The sequence below is a fragment of the Hemibagrus wyckioides genome, linkage group LG06 (assembly GCF_019097595.1).
Source record: "Hemibagrus wyckioides isolate EC202008001 linkage group LG06, SWU_Hwy_1.0, whole genome shotgun sequence".
Taxonomy (NCBI): Eukaryota; Metazoa; Chordata; class Actinopteri; order Siluriformes; family Bagridae; genus Hemibagrus; species Hemibagrus wyckioides.
In genome coordinates this window covers 13,397,073-13,423,145 of record NC_080715.1, presented here as the reverse complement: position 1 = coordinate 13,423,145, position 26,073 = coordinate 13,397,073, and the positions used below count along the sequence as shown (strand labels likewise).

General features: G+C 41.7%; 1 protein-coding gene across 5 annotated transcripts in view; it reads right to left on the bottom strand.

The window, feature by feature from the left end:
- The window catches only part of pard3bb (par-3 family cell polarity regulator beta b), a 268,913-nt gene that overhangs the window by 37,426 nt on the left and 205,414 nt on the right, over positions 1-26,073 (bottom strand). For all 5 annotated transcript variants that reach the window (XM_058392331.1, XM_058392335.1, XM_058392332.1 and 2 more), the window contains 2 exons: positions 17,724-17,840; positions 16,027-16,302 (listed from right to left, as the gene is read on the bottom strand). In XM_058392331.1, coding sequence (XP_058248314.1) covers positions 16,027-16,302; positions 17,724-17,840 — 393 coding nt within the window. The remainder of the gene's footprint in view (positions 1-16,026; positions 16,303-17,723; positions 17,841-26,073) is intronic.

Below are 26,073 nucleotides of genomic sequence, written 5' to 3'. Positions count from 1 at the left end.
AAACAACTGAGTCAGATCTGAAACCTGGAGTGAGGAACAGCCAAACTCTGCTACTAAGGTGGGGTTGTGGAAGACAGTTTCATGTCCCAGGTCATACACCATGGCAAGACTGTGCACAGCAACAAGACACATGGAAGGTTCTGCTGCATCAACTATGTCACTCCCAGGCACAGATTCCAAAGATGTGATGTTCCAGCTATTTTGAAGCAGCTCAGAGAAACAGTCAATGTTTCACTGTCAACGTAAGGACCGTAGACGCAGTGGTCAGCCAAGGAAATTTAATGCAGCAGATGAAAGACACATCAATTCCATCAGCAAAGAACTGGTGGAAACCAGCGGGACACAGGTACACCCATCTACTGTCTGAAGACTTCTGGCCAGAAGTGGTCTTCATGGAAGAATTGTGCCCAAAAAGTCAGACCTCAGATGTGGAAACAAGGCTAAGAGACTCAACTATGCCCAAAAACATAGGAATTGCAGGGCATCAGGTGCTCTGGACTGATGAGTGAAAAATTTCAGACAACAATGAAGCATGGTAGAGGTTCCTTGCAAGTTTCGGCAAATGGAGTTGGAGGATTAATGTCCTCAATGCTGAGAAATTCAGACAAATAATTATCCACCATGCACTACCATCAGGGAGGTATCTGATTAGCTCCTGAATTTATATTGCAGCAGGACAACAACCCCAAACAAACAGCCAATGTCATTAAGAACAATCTTCAGCATAGAGAAGAACAAAGAGTCCTGAAAGTGACGCTTTGGTCCACACAGAGCCCTGATTCTCAACATCATTGAGTCTGTCTGGGATTACATGAAGAGACAGAAGGATTTGAGGTATACTACATCTACAGAAGATCTGTGGTTAGTTCTCCAAGGTGTTTGGAACAACCTTTAAAAACTGTATACCTAGAAGAACTGATGCTGTTTTTTAGACAAAGGGTGCTCACACCAAATGTGGATTTGATTTGGATTTCTCTTCTGTTCATTTACTTTCCATTGTGTTCAATTATTACTTTCCATTTTGTTAAGCAATTTGAAAGCAATATATATATATCAAGCATAACATATGGCGGTTACATTCCACTGTCAAACAGTGGCACTGGATGTATTTCTGCTCCTTGGGTAAGAAAAATGAGCAAGGTCCGAGCCCGACTCCCAAGCAGCTGTCTGAGTGGCGTCCTGAGCAGGTCCCGTAAAGGATTTCAGTACTCCTCACTACACGTACATTCCATCCATCACACGATATGAACTGTTCTAAAACTTTATATGTATATGCATTTGTGTGGGCTTGAAAGACGGAAAGTTAACGCTAAAGTCCATCAACCACTTGTTTATACAGAAAACGTAAAACAGTGGGTTTTATACTGACAGACTGGGCTTCCAGCAAACCTACACTTACATCAAGACAAATCGTATACATATGTTTTGCATTTTACATAATACCATATTTACACTGTGTTATGTATATTTGCAAAATACACACATGCACAGACTGACAAGTCCAACAACACATCCTGACAGTGTTACCGAGGCAACGGAGTTTAAGTAAACATACAGTGTCCAACACTGAAGTGACTACATCTGCTGTGTGGATGAAAGCAGTGCAACTCAACATGCTGAGGATTTTTACACCTAATCTTTGAAATAAAGAACAAGCCATGAAAGAAGAACATTTCCTCATTAATACAAATTCAATAGAGACAATTTTTAAAAATGTTTTATATATATATATATATATATATATAAAACCTCTAGTGCTCACTACCACTCTACATGAGGCTTTGCATTCTGCCATCCTGAGACTTTTTACTATTATTACTATTTTTAATAATATAATAAACTGTGAGCCCAGCACAGTCCTTACAGTTGATAAACTGAACTTTAGTAAGCAAATCTTTCTAACAATAACGATTACACAAAAATAATAAAGCATTGTGTTAGAAATATATCCTTGTCCTGGTGAATTTAGAGCCTATAATACTACTACTAAAAGGTTTTCTATGATTGAATGGGAAAGGAGCAGGAGAGAGCAAGTGATGCTTTTCCTTGGAACAAGTGAGCCCTGACAACTCCGCTCCCCTTCAGGCACTCCATAGAACACTGAAATTTCATTTGGGCCTTCTTTGGGCTCGCAACTAATCAGACTGTCTACTGTTTATCCACTGCTTCACACATCCTCTGGCACACACACACACACAGAGTTGACAGAAGACAGAAAATAAAAGACAGACAAACTGGCAAATAGACAGACAAGACAGACGGGCAGATAGACAGGCAGGCAGATAGACAGACAGACAGGCAGATAGATAGATAGACAGACAGACAGGCAGATAGACAGACAGACAGACAGACAGACAGGCAGGCAGATAGATAGATAGATAGACAGACAGACAGATAGACAGGCAGGCAGATAGACAGACAGACAGGCAGATAGATAGATAGATAGATAGATAGATAGATAGATAGATAGATAGATAGACAGACAGACAGGCAGGCAGATAGACAGGCAGGCAGATAGACAGACAGGCAGACAGACAGACAGACAGACAGACAGACAGGCAGGCAGATAGACAGACAGGCAGGCAGGCAGATAGACAGACAGGCAGGCAGGCAGATAGACAGGCAGGCAGGCAGATAGACAGACAGACAGACAGACAGACAGACAGACAGGCAGGCAGGCAGGCAGATAGACAGACAGACAGACAGACAGATAGATAGATAGATAGATAGATAGATAGATAGATAGACAGACAGACAGACAGACAGACAGGCAGGCAGGCAGGCAGGCAGATAGACAGACAGACAGACAGACAGACAGACAGACAGACAGGCAGGCAGATAGATAGATAGATAGACAGACAGGCAGGCAGGCAGATAGACAGGCAGGCAGATAGACAGACAGACAGACAGACAGGCAGGCAGATAGACAGACAGACAGGCAAGCAGATAGATAGATAGACAGACAGACAGACAGACAGGCAGGCAGATAGACAGACAGACAGGCAGGCAGATAGACAGACAGACAGGCAGGCAGATAGACAGACAGACAGGCAGGCAGATAGACAGACAGACAGGCAAGCAGATAGATAGATAGACAGACAGACAGGCAGATAGACAAGCAGGCAGATAGATAGACAGACAGACAGGCAGGCAGATAGACAGACAGACAGGCAGGCAGATAGATAGACAGACAGACAGACAGGCAGGCAGATAGATAGATAGACAGACAGACAGGCAGGCAGATAGACAAGCAGGCAGATAGATAGACAGACAGACAGGCAGGCAGATAGATAGACAGACAGACAGACAGGCAGGCAGATAGATAGATAGACAGACAGACAGGCAGGCAGATAGGCAGGCAGATATATAGACAGACAGACAGGCAGGCAGATAGACAAGCAGGCAGATAGATAGACAGACAGACAGGCAGGCAGATAGACAGACAGACAGGCAGGCAGATAGATAGACAGACAGACAGACAGGCAGGCAGATAGATAGACAGGCAGACATAGACAGACAGGCAGATAGACAGGCAGACAGAGAGAGAGAGAGAATGAGGATTGCAAGAGAGGATCGAAATTAATTGGTAATGAGTTTATGCATTACTGATACCAATAAACCTTAATTAAAAAGAGAGGAATAAAGAGGGACAGAGAGCAAGTGATAAGTGATACAACTTATAAGATTGAAAGACATTAAACCTCCCTTTAAAAAATCTCATTAAGAGGATTAAAAGGGACGATGCAGTTGGAACAGTTTGCACAGCCAAATATACACACAAATACACACAAGACATGCCATGTGTATGAGACGTATTACCACACTTAGTGCTCTCACAAGCACACACACCCTTTTGTATCAATCAAGTGTTGTCACAGACAGCATTTTTCACCCTTTCCTCTCATGAGCAATAAACAGGTTTGTGGCTCAGGCTACTCTCTACCGAGTTATAGTAACACACACACACACACACACACACACCCCTGTCTGCATACACTGATATCACTGCGTCAATGTCACTGTGCTGATGATCCACCAGCCTAGTAATGCCAGTGGTGACTCTTTTCCATGTGTAGCAACAGACAGACTATAATCAGAAACTATATACTTACAGAGTGCACTCATATAGTAGGTTAAACTGATAAAAATGCTAATGAGAGTGTGTACATTATACACATAGCCAGCAAAGAGACTTCATATGTGTGTGTGTGTGTGTGTGTGTGTGTGTGTGTGTGTGGATGAGGACGAGACAACACAGTAGCATCTCTTTGCTTTCTGGACACTCGGACAAAAATAAACAACATGCATGACGGCAAACTTGCATCATGCTTACATTCTCTCTCTCACACACACACACAGGCACAGGTTCAATAAGGACACACACAGGTCCCCGCAAAACCAGATTTCATGTGCAGTGGGAGCAAATTATCGCTGGGGTATATGTGAGTTATATACAGAAAGGATGAGGGCACTAAAGGCCTACAGGAGCTCATCTGGTGCAGGAAGACTCAGAGTTATGGCCCGACCTCCCTCCTGCCATTTTTCACCCCTCAATTTCTGTGATGGAGAGCCAGAGAGAACAGAGCTGAGACGTGTAGCTGCATCTATCTTCTGCTCTCGCTGCTCAACAACAGTCCCTCATGGCTAGTTTACACAATTTATGGGGCGCCTTGCAAAAAAAGGAAGAATGAATAAGATGGAACAGAAAAAGGGGGAAAAAGAGAAAAAAAAAAGGCAGGCACTCAATCTGAGAAGTGTAATGACTGGAATGGGGAAAAGTGGATACGAAAAATAAATGCAAAACAACAGAATAATTAGCAGCGATGGAAGAATGTGGGTCTTGACCATTCAGTGTAGGAGCTGGACACATCCAGAGTGAAAAGCATGAGCTGTATGGCCAGATTTAATTTTAATTGATTAATTTACTTTACAACATGTTTAAATTGCATTCTGGCATGAAATACACTATAGGGCCAAAAGTTTGTGGACACCTGACCATCACACCCATATGTGGACCTTCTCCTAACGTGCTCCAGCATGACAATGACCCTTTGCACTAACCGAGCTGAATGAACTGAATGATCACAAACCCCCACACACACACTCCAACGTCTAGTGGAAAGCCTTCCCAGAAGATTGAAGGTCATTCCAACAGCAAAGTGGGTCTAAATCTGCAATCAAATACATGATTGCGATGGTCAGGTGTCCACAAACATTTAGCAATAAAGTATACGTCGCACATGGTACTGGTTTTAAAAAGTAAAATGATATTTTAAAATATTTTTGATCGATTCTGAATACGTACTGGTAAACATAGTGCATATATTTCTCCTCGCCATGCTTCAGTTCACTTCAAGTCATTATTACACTAAAATCACAAACAACCATATTGGAGTGCAGTTTATTTTGGAAGCAATCAAGAACAAAAAAACCCCCCAAAAAAACGTAACTGAGGTCATTATTTCGGGACAGACCTGTAAATGAGATCTGTTTTCAGTAAAGTGTTGGACCGGTAGAGACTGACATCAGCTAAAATGCCGCACGCTGCTTTCACACAGACGAAGATTTTAGCGAAAGGCTGACAGCGCTGTATGATCACACACACCAAGCATCTTCACCAAAACCACAATAACCTTCTGCAGCTGCGTGAACGCAATCATGACGTCCTGCAGGAATGCGAAATGAAACGCTGTTTTAAAAGAGACTTACTTAACACCAAAAAAAAGGCCTGAAGTAGCAGAGTGACACCATGTTGAGGATGTAATGCTCTTATCAAGAATTTATACTAACACATGCATTACTATGATGCAGAGCTAATCTAAAGCTTTATGACAAAATTCCTACCTGTGTGTGTGTGTGAGAGTGAGTGAGTGAGAGTGTGTGTGTGAAAGTGTGTGTGTGTGTGGCCTGAGGCTACATTTTCATTTTTTCTATCAAGTCCCAAGATGGAGCATGCGCTAGAGGGATTAAGACCTGTGCATGTGACCATATTTTACCCCTGAAACTTAATTACAGCTGCCATTTTGATAAAGCACAGCCTTCAGATTTTAAACAAAGTCACCATCAGTCATGTTTCAGTTACACAAACATACAAGTCTACACAGACAGAGAGGAGAAGAGATTAGAAATCAGAAACGGAGAAGAAGGGTACCCTCTCCCTCTATAAAGCTGGCAGAGGCAAAACTGAGCTCCAGCACCTGCCCCGCTCTCTCTCTTCCGCAGTGACACTTTACAGAACGGGAAGCAGGAAAAGTTCAATAAAGGCTACAGATATCTGTTTTCTCCCTCTCACAGCAGCAAGAGAGCCAGACATTAACTACAGCCTATGCTATCGATTCCCTCGGGCAACAGTGATGGCTGTCTGATTGCAGCAAGAGAGAATTAGTGCTCAGGCGGAAAAATAAATAAAAAAAATAAGAGAGAGAGAGAGAGAGAGAGAGAGAGAAAGGAATAAAAGAGACAAATTTTATCTATTCATTTCACGCGTAAGTGATTGGGTACTTGGCCGGCTTCCAAAGGAGGCTGAGAGATGAGAGATACTACAAATGAATAGAGTCATTAATAAGGCATGCGGTAACCTGGTTTCACACACACACGTAGACACTGTACACACCTCCATAGACAAACGCATATACACACATCCAAAAACAAATGCATGCACACACTCACATGCACACACTTGCTAAATGAACTTGCTGTGATTTTGTAACAATACTCAGACTTACAGCTAATTAAAGTAATTAAATCAATAATAAAAGAATTTAATTGCTCCTGATCATATAAAAAAAGTTTTTTTTTCTCTCTCTCCACATAGCACACACTCCCCCTGTCTCAAATGCTGCACCGATACTCCTCGTGTGTGTCTCTGCACCGGATTCAGAAGTATAACCTTTCATGCACCCTTTAGCGAAACCACCGTCCATGTCGCCATCAGCAGCAGCCACTGACCCCAAAACTCCTTGTGATTATCAGCTGTACAGATGGGTTACTGACAGCCGGTGACGAACTCGAGTTATATGACTGTGATATCACCAGTATCCGGGAATGCTGTCGTAAATCTTTGCTTTTACACGCTGGTGCTCACGAGCCCTCTCTATCTACAGGCCCAGACCTCGACAGACTCGTAGAACAAATGACATGGCTTCAGCTTGCTTGTGTGTTTCTTTTTCTTTTTTTTCCCCCCAGCGCTATTTATTCTACATTACACATCTTGTATGATCAATTTTAACATAAACCTCTGCTATTAGTGAGTCTGCATGGTTTCCCGCCTCTCCGTTTGCTGTTTTACGATGGAAACGAGGCGTGGAGCTGAGCGGATCTTAAGTGCAGGGTAAATAATGGCTTGCAGCTAGAGCCCGCATAAATCCAGCAGACAGGCCTGTCCAAACTCCTACCTGCAAAACCCAAAAGCACAGTCCAGCGCTTAGCTAATTATGCCATCTCAGAAATAGACCACAGTACGCTGTCAGTAAGACCAACCGAGAGACCGAGAGAGGGATGAGTGTGGGGAAATGAGGAAGAGAGACCACTGACAAGCTACAGACTTCAAAAGAGGGACATCATTATCCGTTCGACAAAGAGAGAAGCTCCTCTCAATCTGCAGCCTAATCAGGCAACATGAAACAAACAAACGGCGCATTTCAGTTTTCCTTCTTCTTCTTTAATCTGTTTCTCCTTTCGGTTTTTTTCCCCCTCTCTCTCTCTGTCTCTCTTTCAGACGCTTTCACAGAGTTTGTCTGTTACTGTGGCAGAACAGACAGACGGTCTTAAAAAGAGCTTTCAGGATCTAAGCAGATGTTAGACATGCTAAATATATTTTCTTGGGCATCTTATATTTATAGAACGGTGCTCTTGGATTGCAGGATCTGATTGTTCGGAAGGTGTTGATTAATTATTTAGAACAGCGGCTCTGACATTAGGTTCTGGCTGTAATTTCACACCATCAGTTTACATTAAAGTGTTAGTTTTGTTTCCATAGCAACAATAACTTGCACAGGGACTCGCGTGGCCTGAAATATCACATAAGTCATAGTTCTAAAAAAAAAAAAAAAATTGTGTAATCGCTGACGTTTACTCGGTACATTTCGGAAGGAAGTCTCCAGTGTAGACGCACACGAAAGTCTTTGCAAATCCTAAATAACAAACAAGCAGCACTTAAAGAAGAAATGGGTGTGCTGAAGGTGCGTGGACGTTCCACAGAGTGAATATAACTATAAATGGATTAAAAAAGAGCATTCTTTAAGAAGTGCTTACACTACTGCTGAGGAATAAGGGGAATGAGAGAATAGAGAAGTGCTATTGTTATAGGGAAGTAATCGACTTTGATGGCATCCCATCACCCCAGCGTCTCTTCATTCGTTTTATTCCCTGCTTAAGAAATACTGCGTGTTTCTAAAGGCTTGTGTACGTCACGTCAAATAAGTGTGCGTTTAATCTATTTCCCTTCGTTTCTTCGCCTAACCCTGTTTCAATGGCTTCCGAAGCGGGTTTGTTAAGCAGCGACAAGCAGGAGACATGAGGAAGAGCTTGTGAGGATGTGAACGCTCTAACAGGCAGGAGTGAGGGAGCAAGGAGCAGAACACACTGGATCTCTCAATTTTCTCCACTGCTCCCCTGCACACTAATGGCACCAGGCCGCTGCGCTCTAATTGGTAGACATTTCCAGAAATGAAATTTGACAACAAAAGATAGCCCTCAATGACAGGTTGGCTTTGCGGCATCCTAACCAGAAGTGACAGCACTTTTTACATGCCATTTGCAATTGAAGAAATAATTAGAAATATTTTGGCTAGCATAACATTATTTGGACAGGCAATCAATGTGTTTTTTTTTTTTTTCCGTTCCTTTCCTCTTCCTCTCTCTCTCTCTAATTTGCTGCTATGCAGGTGATGGCCAATTGAGGCCAGGGTTGTTTCATTAAAACGCCTCTCACACTCAGGAACATTGCTGCCACATAAACTACACGTAAGACACCTTGCAGGACACATTTGTGACGAACAATACAAAAGCAAGTATCCTTATTTGGTCACTCTGGAGCTGAATTATACAGTAAAAAAAAAAGAAAAAGAAGAAGCTCAGAGCTGAACTCGACTAATGAGCTACGAAACGCAAACAATTCAAAATCCTGCAAAATGGTCAAACCTTAAATCCTGCTGTTGCTAAAAACAGAATGCAAGACATCTCTGGAAGGACTCGTTGCTAAGTTACAAGATGCATCTGTAAGAAGAAGAAGAAAAAACACACACAAAGTCTTTTCGTGTGTGTGTGTGTGTGTTTATTTGCCCTTCTTTTTCTGTACGCACCTATTCCACTGTGAGAGAGATGTGGAATTACTTTCATTCAGTAAGTGGCAGCCAGGAAGTTCTCGAACAAATATGAGAGGCCTTCCTCTGTCATTCTCAACCTCCCCTATCTCCTTCTTTGGTTCAAGTGTGCACACACACACATGCACATAAGGTCTCACTTCAATTACCTATATCAGGGATATACAGAAAGAGAGAGAGAGAGAGGAGGGATTGGGGAAGAGGGGGGCTCCCGGATTCAGGGAGACACTTAAGAGACCAGCTTGGCAGTGTGTAAAAACAGCAGTGGAGTGTGCGTCTGGAGCACCCATTCAGCTCAACAGAATGGCTGATTAATTAACAGGGAGAAAAGCACTCGAGCACTCACCCAACCTGCACTAAAAGCTTTTCTTTCTCCATCTATTGATTTATATAATTACTTTGACAGCAATGCAGCTCTAGCTGCTGGATGTAGAGCAGGAGGGAATTGGGAGGTGGGGAGAAAAAGCCGTGGCCGTGGCACATTTTGGCCGTTTTGGCAAAGAGAAATCTTTCGGCGATACTGGGAACACAATGGCAGCTGATAGGGTGCTTGAGTGAACATAGTTGACCTGCCGAGTCGTCGTTGATGGATTCACGCAGCGTTCCGTTCTGACCCTGCTGGACGGCTGATGGGGAGCGGTGGGCTGTTTGTTCAGGGCAGCGTGGAGGTTATTGTTCACGGGTACATCCTGAACATGCCATTCACTACACAGGGACAGCTTGCGATGCTTTCCTCTTCCTCCATTCTACCTTTCATGTCTATCACACCCTCCTGATTTATTTCTTACTATGGTCTGCAGAGACGGGACTGCGCAGCGCCCATCTCCGTTTCCATCTCTTTCTCCTTCACCGAGCCACCATGCACAAAAACAACTCCCTCCTCTTCTCCCACTCTTCATCTCCCTGGCTCCTCTCTCCAGAGAAAGAATGATTAGTTTTTAATTGGAGTGGAGCAGAGCTCTAGAGGGCTGGGGTTGTTACAATGGGATTTTTTTTTTTTTTTCCAGGAGCTCTTCAGAGCTGGAGGCACAGTCTTCAGCACCCTCCCCCAAACTCCCGTCCTTTTTCCCACACAAGAAGCGCCTCGAGAGCTTTGCTCCTTTCAATCCCCCCGGCCTCCGGCCTGCCGGCTCTCCAGCCCTGGCTCTCAGATGAAAGGGAAGATGGAGAGGCTGAAAACAAGGGCAGTGAGGTGGAGTGCCTGCATGCTAAAAGCTCAGCACGGGGAATGAAAAGGAAAGGTTTTATTGTAGGTGAAGGCTAGGCTTGTAGGAACGAGAGTGAAGTGGCTGCTCTCACTGAGCACAGTCCTGGCCTCATACATGACAAGAGGAAAGAGCACGCTGAGCTCACACACCACTGCTGCTGGGGCAGGTTTACGGTCTTCCTGAACTCTGAAAGCTTGGCCTTCAACAGGTGTGTGGACCTACAAGCCTGGGAGGAAACATTAGATAGTGAACTCATGCTTAAGAGGTTACATCATCAGGACGGTGAACCAGAGGGATCCATAAAAAGAGAGAGCGAGAGAGAGAGAGAGAGTCTGGGATATTTTTATTCTCATGTGGCCAATCATTAATGAAGATAGCAAGTACCACACAGTATCAAAAATATATTCAAAAAATCCTCTATGGTATTAGAGTAGCTCTCAAGGTGAGGGAAATGGTAAGAAAACAAAAACAAAGTTTTTTACAGTCATCACTCTAATACTTATTAGACTTCTCCAAGCTAATTTATTCCATAATTTCAGACAGAAAAAAAATAAAACTGCAAAGTGCAACGAAGCGACAGACTAAGCACAGAGAAGAGAATGTTAGAAGGATTAATGACTCTCTGCACTCCCTGGCCTGTGTGATAGCAGAGGTGGTTGTGGGGCCTTTTTTTTACGACCGTTGCGAGCAGCAGACTGTTCTAAATTGCCGGCCTTTCTAAATAACTCGCTTTCTTTAATGGCTCTCCGTGGCTGGCATTAAATCATACAGCCCTCTTTACGGCACAGCGACTCTTACATTTAGGAGACTCTCTGAGCGCAGGCGCCACTGATGTATAACTAATTCATCACGCTATGTCAACATGCCGGCAAGTATCGCATCAGCAGGCTTTCAGCAAATCCAAAGCGAGGGCTTCGCAGAGAGAGACAGGTGGGGAATTAATATGCGGTGAAAAACGCAGCACACCTCCTCACACCTGGGCAGCAGGTGAAGAAATTAGGGACGCTTTATTCATCACAAGAGGCAATTTATTTGTCATGGGCCTTAAGATGATCTCAGTGCTGACTGCTAGGGAGTGTGTGTAGTTATTTGTTCTCCACCACCACCCCTTTTCTCCTCCCAACAATTTGAGGTGGTCATAAATGGAATGGAAGATCACGAGGTCAAGAGCAGACGCAGTCACTCATGGGACTCGCAGGCCACTTTGTGATGGACGATGGAAGAGATGTGAGGTCAACAATATCGATGTGGTTGTATCTTAAAGAGAGATGAGTGTGTAAGTGTGTGCATATGGAGATGTATTAGTGAAGGGCGGAGCTGATTACTATTAGACATCGATACGTGAGTAAGCATGAGGAAACGTACCAAAACTCACATCATCATCCAAGTTTCTGGCAGTTATTAGGATGAAACCACGTACAGTATGCACAAACACAATTACACGATTAGCACTGCAGCTCTTTCTCCCTCACGCAGATAATTTACACCTGACACACATAATCTGTTACACAAAGACATGCCAAATCAGCATTTTTTTGGTTTGCTGATTATCCTAAACACTTGGAGTAAAAAATAAATAGCACTTTCCTTGCTACAGTGCTTAACTTTTTTTGAGCACTGCAGAAATAACGAATACCATAGTGTGAAAAGCTGATAATCCCCATAACTGTTATTTCCTTTTCTGTATGTTCAAATACTATCTATTCTGTAAGCAAACGGAACAACTGATCAAATGCACGAATAACTGGGGTAGAGGTGGGTGATACGAGGATATGTGAAGTTCACTCCTGCCTCCTGAAACCAGAAGCATTCATTATCCTGAGAAAATCCACTAAGCAGTTTTTGAGACAATCTTCGGACATGATGCTATCCTTATACACTTCTGCTAATATTATTAAGACTGAGGAGATGCTTAATATAGACATGTATCACCATAGCAGCCTCCGTCATCGGTTCTTTAATCCTCTTGTCTTGACTCTCTTCATTTCTGTGATGGTTACAAGCATGGAAAGCAAAATCACAGTTGATCTACACTCACTGAGCACTACATTATAAACACAGTACACCTACACAGTCATGCAATTATCTTAAATCAGCCAAATTTGTGGCTGTAGTAAAATGTATACAATCACACAGATACAGATTAAGAGCTTCGGGTAATGATTATCAGTATGGAGAGGAAAAAAAAAACCCATGATCTCAGTGATTTGAACCGTGGTTTTTGTTGTTGATGCCAGAGAGGCTGGATTCAGAAACTGGGATTTTCATACAAAATAGTATCTAGAGTTGACACAGAATGGTGCAAAAAAACAAAACAAAAAAAAAACCAACAACATTAAGTAAGCGCATGGGCGTCGCCAGGCCATTTTTAGTCGCTAATATTTCTACTCGGCCCCCCTAAAAATTCTGCGATTCTCTAAAAACTATACACAAATTGGTGATCGCCATATGAAAATGGCGGCAGACTGCGGCTCTTCCCCGTCTTTCAGTGCGTTCTTCAATCGGCAGACCGCGGCGTCGCAGAACGAGGATCAGAGGACAAGTGTGTGTGTGTGTGTGAGACATCAGGAAGACTTGTATTTGACTTGTTCAGTACTCAAATATTATAGACATCTATGCAATACAGTGGAATGCTGCAATAAGTCAAATATTTATTTTATTTTATTTATTTTTTACTATTATATCCTCAATGGGGGCCGAGCCCCCCTTAAATGAAAATCCTAGAATCGCCCCTGAGTAAGCGACTGTCATGTGGGTGAAACCAACCAGCTGATAAGAGGGGTCATATGAAAATGGCAAGAGTTCACGTTTTCCCTCATTCAGTTGGCCGACGTGAACATTTCCTGAAGCTTCTGGCCAGGATCTGCAGGATTTAATGTGTTGTGGCAGTGGTGGCTCAAGTGGTTAAGGCTCTGGGTTGTTGACCACTGTTGGGCCCTTGAGCAAGGCCCTTAACCCTCTCTGCTCCAGGGGCGCTGTATCATGGCTGACCCTGCGTTCTGACCCCAACCTCCAAGGATGGGATATGCGAAGAAAGAATTTCACTGTGCAGTAATGTATATGTGACAAATAAAGTCTATTTCTTCGTCTTCTTTCTCGTGCTGCTGCCACAAGATTAGCTGATTACATATTTGTATGAATGAATAGGTGTAGAGGTGTTCCTAATAAAATGCTCATGTTGCATGACTCACTTTGCATGTTCAGGCAGTGGAAATGGCTTAATATACTGCTTAATGACATCAATAAGTATTAGACACATAATTACACGAAACCTGGCAAGAAGACTACAGCTTGAAGTTATATACACCACACACACACACACCCACACACTGCTTTTACATACACCTTTTGATCTTCTTCACAGAACGATCAATATAAAAAACAATCCCAAATGTACTGACATACTGTACAGACCTGCCTTTACAGTACAGGGCATACTGCATCCGGCACGGTTATCTAGAGGAAAAATAAATGTAACAGAGTACAATGTTGTGGGCTCCTGAAACACATACTAACAGCCCACATGAACAGTTCAGATGAATAACTCGGAATAAGTGGAATATAAAGCAGAACATTTTCCTCTGTAAGAAATAAATACTATATGCAGAAAATCAGCATTTCTCTCCCATTTTTAGTCACAGGCTAATTCCAACTATCTACACTACCAGTCAAAAGTTTGGACACACCTTTTAATTCAGTGTTTTTTGTTTAGGGATTTTATTTTCTACATTCTAGAACAATACTGGAGATTTCAAAACTATGAAATAACACACATGGACTTAAGTATTCCATATGTAATGACAACAAAAACAGTCAGTTGTTATTTTAAGACACGAAGGTCAGGTGTTCTGGAATAGTTCTTGCAAGAACAGTATTGTCAAGTGCATTCGCAAAACCCATCAAGCACCATGATGAAACTGGCTCACATGAAGACCATCCCAGGAAAGCAAGACCAAAACTGACCTCTGCTGCAGAGGAGAAGTTCATTTAGAGTTACCAGCCTCAGAAATCACCAATTAACAGCACCTCAGATTAGAGCCGTTATGAAGGCTTTACAGAGCATCAGTAGCAGACATATCTCAATATCAACTGTTCAAACGAGATTATTGTGTATTTCGGCCGCCTTCAGCATTGTTTTACAATGTAGAAAGAAATAAACATCAGGAAAGACCATGGAATTAAAAGGTGTGTCCAAACTTTTGACTGGTAGTGTACTTAACTCTCTCTTTAATGTACGCCAGATACCATATGGTGAGGGTGAAAGAAAAACGTTCCCTTTAAGCCAAACTCTCCTTTAAACTGCTGCTCGGGACACCAAGACACTCTTCCGCATACATCAGCACAGATGCCCACTGTTGTGACCATCATTGTGACTGACAGAGGAAAGATACTACTGCATCCATCCCAAGCAGAGAGCATGGCCATGTTTTTCATAACTTCACTCCCAAGTACAATGTGTACAGGCACTACAGCGCAAAAAAGACACGCAGGGAGTAAGCTATAGTGTTGTGTGTCTCTATGTGTAAAAATTCATAATTTGTACAAAACATTAAATGCCAAAACAATAAAACTGTTAATTAATCACATTATAGACCCTTTTTGGGCCGAAGTCTTGATTACGTCACAGCGCTAGCTGGAGGCAAAACAAAGGGAAAACTGGAGGCGGCCAATACAAACCAGTACAGAGTCGGCTACACAAGGAACGCAAACATCATCTTGTGTTGTTGCGTGACAGAATCGATGGAGTACAAGCTCCAATTTAAAGTTCTAATAACTGCTGCTACTGCCAGACAAAAAAAACCCACGATAGCGATGGTTAAATGCAATAAAACGAGCGGACTGGACAGAAACTATCATTTAAGTTGCTTGTGTTTGCAGCGCACACTTCATATCAGATAAAGTTTGGTTTGGTTATGTGTCTAAATATTTCTTATTTATGCCTACCTCATCAGAAATTGGGGAACAATTTTTTAGTGTGTAAGTTAGCTAACTGGTAGCTAACGACTAGAGACTAAACAAAGGAAACTGTTTGTGTCATCTCCCTTTCTACAGTTTCCAGAATCGCTCGGTTTTTCTATCAGATAGGTGTAGATGTCAGGTCTCTCAACCAGAGGTCATACGGTCACTTCGTCCATACTGTACGGGTCGGCTAATCTGGTTCCGTCCGTTAAAGTTAATTTTTTCAAATAACATTCGTGGTCCTGGACAGTGAGTGACCTAACATAGTCAGATAAATTCGGATTTTGACCAGTCACTGTTTAAAAACAAACTAACAAAACTTGATAACTACAGCTTGAATCTTTCTGCCTCCACATAAGCTCCGCCCACATTGTTTACAAACAGAAAAAGGGGCTATACTTCTCAACAAAGATGAGGTCATGAATCCTACCAACTATCGAGCATTCTACTTTAGAAGCACCATGGATGTGTAAAAACATCTTCAAGATGCTCGCTACTGTGAGACACCTGTGGTTAAGTGTGTGTGTGTTTCTCACCTGTCAGCTGCATGTGGAGTTGGGCCTCTCGGTTTGTTGATCTTGGCGTAGAGGCTATCGAGCGGATCTTCAGTTGACGGCTCTTGGCTGTGATCGGTGGGGTGCGTCGCTCTCTGAGGCGACGGGCTACGGGTCCCGTACGGAGACTGAGACGGACGTCCTCTGAACGCGTTGATCCGGGCGTAGTTAGGGTCCACGTCGTCGTCCTCCACATCTGGAGGAACGAATCGGTCGCGAGCCTGTCGATCCCTCAGCTCTTGGTGCTTCGCTTCAATCCTGGTGAATGAAGGAAACAGAGAGGGTTCGGATTTAAACACAACCAGGAAATTAAGTGCATGTTGCTTTTCCTGGGTTTTACTCTGAGAAGCAATGGTTTTTACTGTCCAAGACGCCTCAGCTTGTTTTCCTCACTATATTTGCAGCAATATGACTTGCAAGATAAATAGCGACAGGATCAATACATTTAGATAGGCAGTGCTATGGCTCGCTTCTATTTATTTTCTCCTCTCTCAAGCTAGAGAAGGCCAGGAACACAGAAAAACAGCTTCAGGACCATATGGAAGAGAACAGGAGGAAGATGTGCCTATTTTGACTCACCATAAGCCTTGGAATACACGACACAAAATAATGTGAAAATATCTCTCTTGATTAGTCTAAATGAATTTATTTTCCTGTACTGGCAGGTTCCACGTACCCAAGTGAGAGACCTCATAAGATTTCTGTTTATTTTATTCCGCTTTCTTATTACAGTGTGATCACAGAGTATTCTAATAGTTCATGAGTCTCTCAAAATAGCAAGCTGGAATATCACTATTCAATAATTTAGCTCTCCAGTGACTACCGTTATTCTTCTACCACTGTTACAAATCCTGGAAGAACATTACTCTTTTATTAATAATGAGAACAATATCTTGCAATATTTAAAGTACCACTGCTCTCAAAAACACGCTTTTAAAAGGTTTGATTATTTAAGTTAGACAAAAAAAAAATGCACGCTTCGGCTAAAAATAAAATAAAATGAAGCCGGATACAGACGCCTTGCTCGTGTGGGAAGGCAGGAAAACATACAGAGGTTTCAAATGTCAATATTAATATATAATTATAAAGCTTGTAATTTTATAAGGATAAATATGTACCTCAGCTTTTTAAATGGGCTTTAGAAATAAAAGATTTATATGCATTTGTTTGCTTTTAGTCTTTCGGGGTAAAGGACACCACACAAGGCTACGTACACAAAATGTGTAATTTACTAAAGGCAATCATTCAGAGTCTTTAAATCCTTACGCAGAACTAAATCATTTGCATAACACATTTGCTTATGAGGGAATTTCGTTTTAAATGCCTCTCTAGCTGACTGCGTGTCTGAAACTTGCTCAGAAAATAAATTGGTGTCTGTCGTTTTGTCGTGTGCTAGCGTGAATGAAGGTAAACACAGCCTAATGCTAATTCTAATAGAAAACAATGAACTATTATTGAGAACTTAAAGCAGTGAAATGCGATATAACATAGAATAGAGACGTATACACTAATAACCAGCAGTATGTTCACGATTTGTGCTTTAAGCAGATACAGGAAGATGAGAGGATTAGAAAGGATGCCACTGCCAGGTTCAGATCAATATTAGGGAACTGAGAGTGTGAGAAGCTGAAGAGCAGTGGGAGGAAACAGCTAAGAGATCTAAGCACAGGTGGTCTCACCTCTCCCTTTCTTCTTTCATCCTCTCCAACTCTTCCTCACTCAGCATTTCTGACGCATGCTTCAGCATGCTCGCCTTGTTCTCACCTTTACTCTTCTCTTCTTTCTTCTTCCCGAACCTGAAAGAGAGAGAGAGAGATACACTGTTTGTATATAGCATGTATCCAGCCATGTACCCCTAGCAGTGTGTGTGTGTGTGTGTCTTTAGGTATGGGTGGGTGGCAGTAAAGATGCTCAGATAATATGCATCATCTCTGCCTCACTGAGCGCCTCATTCACCCGACTGCATCTCTCCAGCTCACTGGGATCATTTCTAATGTGTGCCCCAGTCACACTGCTTAACCACACAGCCAGCTCAAAACACACATACGCACAATACTGATCCCTGCATACACAAGCAATACCATATTATCATATCCTAATGGTAATAAGTAGCTTACACCTACATATAATATTCATTACAGTTCTCTCTCTCTCTCTCTCTCTCTGTGTGTGTGTGTGCTGTGGAGCACAGGGATCTTGCTTTTCTCATTAAAAAAATAGACCATTGCATTTTTTTTCCAGTCTGAATATTAATGTTTAATTAAAATGCTGAATTAATATTCAGTTTTCTTCGTAATTTGTAAACATCATTAACTCGATCACAAAAAGAGAAAAATATTAAAATGTTATATCTATTAGGGACTAGGAAGCCTAATGTCTTGGCTCTAAGTCAGAGTATAAAATATTATTTTTCTTTTTTCTTATATTTATATATTTTTTATATATAGCTTATATTCTTTCTATTTTTTTCTTATTTTCTTTGACTTTTATTGATTTATACTTCTTACATTATGTTTTATTTATTTTTCTATTTCCTTTTCACTGTTTTATTTGAAAACTAAATACGATACACAACAGCGTACAGAGGAAAATGTCTTCAGGTATCTTGACTAGATATTTTCCTCGGCCTTTAATTACCTACTAAGTTCCTACTGAGACGAAAAGCAAAAAATAAAAAACCCATTTAATAAGGAATGCACAGAAAGCTTAGCGCAGTTACACATGAGAGAAAAGTATAAATGTGCATGTACAAATGTGCTAAAACAGCACGGCCATAACTGCCCATTTACTTAATAACCAATTTAATTAACTTGTGCTTAATGGCCTGCAAGTGTTACCATGCATAAATAAAGAAGAAGGAAAGAACTGTGACTTGAATTCCATCAGCAAATGTCTTTATGTGGCTGATAAACAGAAATCGAACTGTGGCAGTATTTACAGAGCCTCTGAGAGCTGCAGTGCTCCCTTACAGGGATTTTTTTTTATCACAACAGCAGAAAGGATTCAGACTCTCCACTAAGCTTCATGCAACGCTAAAGAAGAGGGATTCGCTCCAGCCTGTGACTCTGGATCAGCCAAGTCCTGATTCACCTCATCACAAAAGATGATTCACTGTAGTTCATCTCTCTGCCTCCATACAGCCAACATTCACCCTGTTGATACCTGTAATATCACTATTTTCAATATAAAGAATATATATATATATATATATTAGTTAGAAGTGTTAGAGTTAGAAGTGTGTGTTTAGTGTGTTAGAAGCAGGAAGCGTAAGGATTTGAGTGAGTTTGATGAAGGGCCAAATTGTGATGGCTAGAGGACTGGATCAGAGCATCTCCAAAACTGCAGCTCTTGTGGGGTGTTCCCGGTCTGTAGTGGTCAGTATCTATTAAAAGTGGTCCAAGGAAGGAACAGTGGTGAACCGGTGAGAGGGTCATGAATGGCCAAGGTTCATTGATGGACGTGGGGAGCGAAGGCCGACCCGTGTGATCCGATCCAACAGACAAGCTACTGTTCCTCAAACTGCTGAAGAAAGATGTCAGAATACACAGTGCATGATGGGTCAGGGCGGTTTTGGCAGCAAAAGGGGGACCAACACAATATTAGGCAGGTGGTCATAATGGTAACCATAAAAAATATTTAAAAAAATGTGTGTGTGTGTGTGTGTGTGTGTGGATCAGGTATCAGTATGTATATATGTATTTATATTTTTTATGGTGGATCTGGGAACACTGGGCATGAGGCAAGAGTACACACATCATGGTTGGTACTCCAGTCCATCACAGGGCACTATACACTCACATTCACACACACACCAGCATAGCTAGTTCACAAACCATCATAAATTTGGAGGTGGAAGTAAAACAGAGAACCCAGAGAAACCCACAGTGATGTGGGGAAAACATGGGAAAACTTCACATGATAAGTAACATGAGCTCAGGATCGAACTGGAGAACCAGGAGCTGTGGGGTGGGGCCAGAGCATCATGAAAAACCTAATAATTTTAGACGGGTCATTTTTCTGCTTTTTTTTAAACAGACAGCTTTAATTAAAGGTGCACAATGCAATAAATCTGACTCTCCAACACATTAGACCCCCCCATAAATAAATAAATAAAAATTGATTGTCCGTGACCCTGTCTTTATTCTGTGTTTTATGGAATTTTAGAAAAAAAGAAAAGTCAATTTTTTCCTGTTTTTTTCAACCGCTTCTCCCTCATTTTAGAACAAGCAGAATGAATGTAATGCGAGCTAAACTTGATTTACATATTACACGTGATGCAGTAATCAGATTTCAGTCTGTCTACTCGGAGATGCATCATCGGCATACAATCTGCATAAAAGAATCAGGTGAAAACTGAGTCATTATGTTGCCGAGGCACAGACGGGACGTGCCACCAAGGATAAAGACTCGAAACTTAAGGCAACGTGAATGTATGAGGGCGAGTGAACAGATGACTGACGACACGCATGGACTGTGTGAGCGATGCTACGACGGAGACGGACTGGATTCTTCTCCCAGGTGAAACACCACCACTGACGTCACAAACAGTATCACGCAGACGGAAAGACGTATTCACAGGTCATATGTCGGAGAGGAGGACGATCTGAATAGAGGACTCGGCTCTAGATCAAAGACAGCTCTGACTGACCCTCACAGGTGTTACACTTACACACACACACAGAAGTCTATTGTTCCATGTGTCCTGAGTCATTTGCAGGACTGGTGCATTGTCACAGAAAATGTACGAAAATACAACCCAAAGTTCATCTCATTCTCATCTCATCTTCATCTGGATGTATGATAAGAACGGCGTAGCTAAGGCGTTATCTAACATCTGTCTCGTCCTAAGGCGTTTACTTTGATCTTAAGCGGTACTGCGTTTGGGTTAAATGCTGTGTATTCGAAGCAAAGTACCAGAGGAGTATTTGAGAATGTCCCACAGACGACCATTAAAAGCACATTTTCGACTTTTTCCATTCTCGGTACAGGGAAAGGTCAAAATTGTTGTCTGCTGCAATCAGAAATACGCTACAGATGTGGTTGAGATTAAGTTGAAAAACGCTGGAGCATTCCTTTAAATATGGGGTTTCATAAACCCTCACACACACACACACACACACACACACACAGCCTCCTGTCATTTGTCCTCTGGCAGGCTATCTGTGTGATTCACACCACTCTCATAACTTAATTGCAACATTTATCTCATTAAACAGGAGCTATTTCATCGTGGTGTTTGGCATGCAACCACAGCACGCCCATTCAGCTTCCTAATTAAGACCAGCACATCTGTGGCCTGAATGCTAAACAATGTACTTCCAGCCTAAATCGAAAAACGACATGCAGATAGTGCGCATTATCAATACACGTATCGATACCAAGAGGGTGTAGGGCTGATTACCGAGTGCACACTTGTACACAAGGACATGGTGAAGGAGACGACACCCGTAGACAGGAAATGCGAAGGTGAATATGCGCCCTGCTTAAAAGGTTAATTTGTTTGACACGTGTAAGTCAGTATCAATTGCTAGGTGAAAATGTGTTACACATACTGACGTGCATGTTTGCTTAATTACAAACGTGTGCGGTTGTGGAGACGTGTCAAGCCATCGTTTCTTCAGCAAATTGGCTGAGGCTCGACTGAGGGGCCGATATCAAAAACCGAGGCTGAGTAGAGTCGAGCAAATGGATAAATAAAGGTAATAATTAGGCTGTCAGAGGAGGCCATGCTGCTGGCGTCAGAGCTTCAGAGCAAAAGCTTCAGACGCCATTACGCATGCTGTCAGTTAACCAGAGACAGAGAGGGAGCAGCAGATATGGCACTGTGCGTCACCCAGACACTTACATGTGGATTTATAACCTCTTACTGACAACATTTATGTATTATCACACTTCTTTACCCGTTCTTAGAGCTCTTGCAGAGAAGTGTCAGCTTGAAGACGTGTCATTCCCACCCACTTTACTTCCACTGGTAACAAACTGGCAAACAAACAGCAAAATATATTTCAGCTGCAGGTCTTCTGGGATACATCCTGTTCTCTTATTGTCAATGTGTTTTATTCTCCCACCCCCCCAGACTGTGTGTGTACAGCAATTCTGAAGTCTTCTTGTAAATCCTCACTCAAATTTTTTCGGGCTGGACTTTGACTGAGCCAGTCTACCAATATCAGGGTTTTGGTGTTGAACAACTCTAGCGGCGCTTTAGCGGTATTCTTAAGTGTCATTGTCCTGCTAGAAACTAAAACCCTTGCCTCAGCCTCAAATCTCTTATATTCTGAAGCAGGTTTTCTTCTAGGATTGTCCTGTATTAGCGCCATCCATCTTGTCCTCAAGCCTGATGATGTTCCCAGTCACTGCCGCTGGAAAGAATCCCCAAAACATTATGCTACCACTGTGGGCATGCTGTTACCAGGGTGATGAGCCGTGTTGGGTTTCTGTCCAACAGGACATTATGCCAAGTACGGTGTGGCCTTATCAGTCTATAGCATCATTTCTCCAAGAGTCCGAGTCTTCAAACAGGATTTCATATAGCGGTATTTTTCATTTTTTTTGAGCATCCAGGTGAATGTTGTCCGGTGAACAGCATTTCCTTCTCAGCAGTGGATCTCTCCAGTTCTTTCAGGCTTCTTGGGTACTTCTGGCTAATAGCCTCTTTTCCCAGTCACTGAATTTTGGTAGAAGGCCACCAGCTGTCTAGTCAGAGTCTGACTCAAAAGTATTTTTAAAAAAGTTATTATTTTTTAATAACTAAACCCACTGATTGATGCTTTTCCAGATCTTTGTTCAGAACTTGTTTTGACAGCTGAACTCTTGAAGCGTCTAGAAAGAGGAATATTTATACTGAGATAATGAAACTGTGATTGAGGAACATTTGTTAATACATCGTTTATCTCTCATGTCTAAGCAAGTGTGTGCCATATGGACTGAATCGAAAAAGCTTCTCCAGTAAGCATTCAGTGCACTACATAGACATATATAGAACCTCTATGTAGTGCACTCCTCCACAGAATGCGAAGCCTGAATACAGTCTTCACAGGATCAAAGCTAGCTCACCTACAATAACCTACTGCATGCTACATTAGCATACTGGCATCATTCCTGGTCAGCCATCTATGCAAATCTGCCAATTCAATTCAATTGCACAATGCTGTTAACAATGCACACGGGTCTTATTACCTAGTCAAGTTGGGAAATGAACAGAATTTCTGTTTAGAGTTTTAAAACCTGTTTTAAGAAAATACATATAGTTTTGTAAGAACATGTAGGTAGTGTAAACATGTCAGTAGCCTTTTACTCATTAACTAGTCTATCGTTCAACTGCATCCTAGATAGATAGATAGATAGATAGATAGATAGATAGATAGATAGATAGATAGATAGATAGATAGATAGATAGATAGATAGATAGATAGATAGATAGATAGATAGATAGATAGATAGATAGATAGATAGATAGATAGATAGATAGATAGATAGATAGATAGATAGACAGACAGACAGACAGAAAGATAGAAGAGATAGATAGATAGATAGATAGACAGACAGACAGACAGAAAGATAGAAGAGATAGATAGATAGATAGATAGATAGATAGATAGATAGACAGACAAAGATAGAAGAGATAGATAGATAGATAGATAGATAGATAGATAGATAGATAGATAGATAGATAGATAGATAGATAGATAGATAGATAGATAGACAGACAGACAGACACAGACAGACAGACAGACAGACAGAAAGATAGAAGAGATAGATAGATAGACAGACAGACAGACAGACAGACAGACAGACAGATAGATAGATAGATAGATAGATAGATAGATAGATAGATAGATAGATAGATAGATAGATAGATAGATAGATAGAGAGAGAGTCAGGCAGACAGACAGATAGACAGAAAGATAGATAGATAGACAGATGGAAGAGATAGATAGACAGACAGGCAGATAGATAAATAGATAGATAATGTTGACATTAATAATAGTGCTTAACACAAGGTCAATCAATCCAGAGACAAAAAAGATATTTTAATGTACTCTCTGTGAAAATCCTTTCAGTATTTGTGCTGTATAAGTGTACAATAAAACCCCTAGTAACACACATTCATTACAAGTGACTCTTGCCTTACAAACAGGGCAAATCTGCTGAGTCAGCTGTGACATGAGTTGAGCTGCATGTCTACAGAGCACAGCTGCAGCACGCTGGATTAAACAGCTGTAATGGGCCGGCGCTGCAGTCTAGAAAAGTGACTAAGAGACAAGTCAAGCATTTCTCACATCCAAGTTCAACAGAGGCCTGAACTGGCCTAATTACCACACACACACCATCACTAACGCCTCCATACACACTGTCATTTTCTAATTACAACTTCCCATTTTCTCTCTCTCGCTCACAAACATAGTCTCTCTCTCTCTCTGCACTGTGGAGTCGCTCTGATCTCTCACTACACTACTTTATAATACAGTAAACATAGCGTATGTGTAATGTTTAGGTAAACAAGGTTAATGACATGATGTCTCCATCACTCTAGCTCTTACTCTGTGTGTTTTGAGCAAATTACAATCCTCAAAAACAATCTTTAATCAAAACAATAAATAAATAAATAAATAGAAACCACCACCACCACAACAACAACAACAAAAACTGTGCAATGGAAAATCAGAGCTAATTACTTCTTCACAGCTGCCATGGTTTTGGGGGTTCGGACTGTTATAAATAAACTCTTGTTTATTATAACTAAATTTGTTATAAACTCTTATCAACAAGTCTAAATAACAATAAAAATGCTCACATAAAGAAACAGCATAAATGCGAAGAAACTGTACATTCATGATCATGACCACAAAATTAATCCACAGATAAGGAGAGACCACAGAGAGTCTGATATTTATGGGGTGAAACGATCTAGAGAGTAAAATCTAAACTCAAAGCGCATTTCTTTGTCTGTGTGTGTGTGTGTGTGTGTGTATGTGTGTGTGAGGTGGGGAGGAGGAGTGTTACAGGACACCTGCAGACCAGCGCAAAGCCTGCCTGCTTTAATTAGCTCTCTCTGCAGCCTCTCCATATTCATTACACACTATTCCTGAGAAAAGCACGCACACATTCTCTCAGAAAACACACACACACACACACACGGGGGAAAGTAAAACATTCACAAAGGTCCACAGAAACACTTTCACACAGCATACACACACACACACACATATGTGCAGACAGTACAAACATAGCTACAAGTCAAGAGAAGAGAAGAGAGAGAGAGAGAGAGAGAGAGAGAGAGAGAAAGAAAGAAAGAAAGAAAGAAAGAAAGAAAGAAAGAAAGAAAGAATAAAGAAAAGCAGCTTCCTAATATGGTCTCTGTGTGAGAATGAGAAATATATAAAGAAAGGAAATTAAATCTCGTTTAATTCCTGACTTTCCTTTTCATGTGCTTTCTCTGACAAGAGGAGTCCGATTACCGCAGGATTCAGAGCTCAAATGAGATTAGCCGCGGTCGCGGTGATGTCACGGCTCTGACCTTTGCGACTGTCCGTGGCTCCCGATGGGGCCTGAGCTGAAATAATGAGAGCCGTCTCCATAGCAGCTTAATAGGTGCCAGTTGGAGAAAGTAAATGAACCAATCAGGAAAAAGAAAGACAAGCCAAGCTTAAAAAAAAAAACACTTTAGTGGCTTAACATTCCTGACAAAGCATACTGCTCAATCTCAATAACCGCAAAGGATATGAGGCCATTAGACGATGACAAAAGCTGAGCTACAAAATAATAATAATAATAATAATAATAATAATAATGAGAAAAACTAATAAAAACCCAGCTTGGATGCACATCAATGTAATGAGTAAACAATGGAACAATTCAGAGAGAGTCCTGATTGGCAGAGAGAAACATACTGAAGGAGTCAGGGTTGTTCAAACGGCCAATTAGCAGCTGAGCCTGATGAATTCATTAGCATGCTCTCCGGTTATTAGAGGAAACAGGCGAGTGAATGCTGAATATTCAACAGAAGAGCAAAGACAGAACAGCACTGCA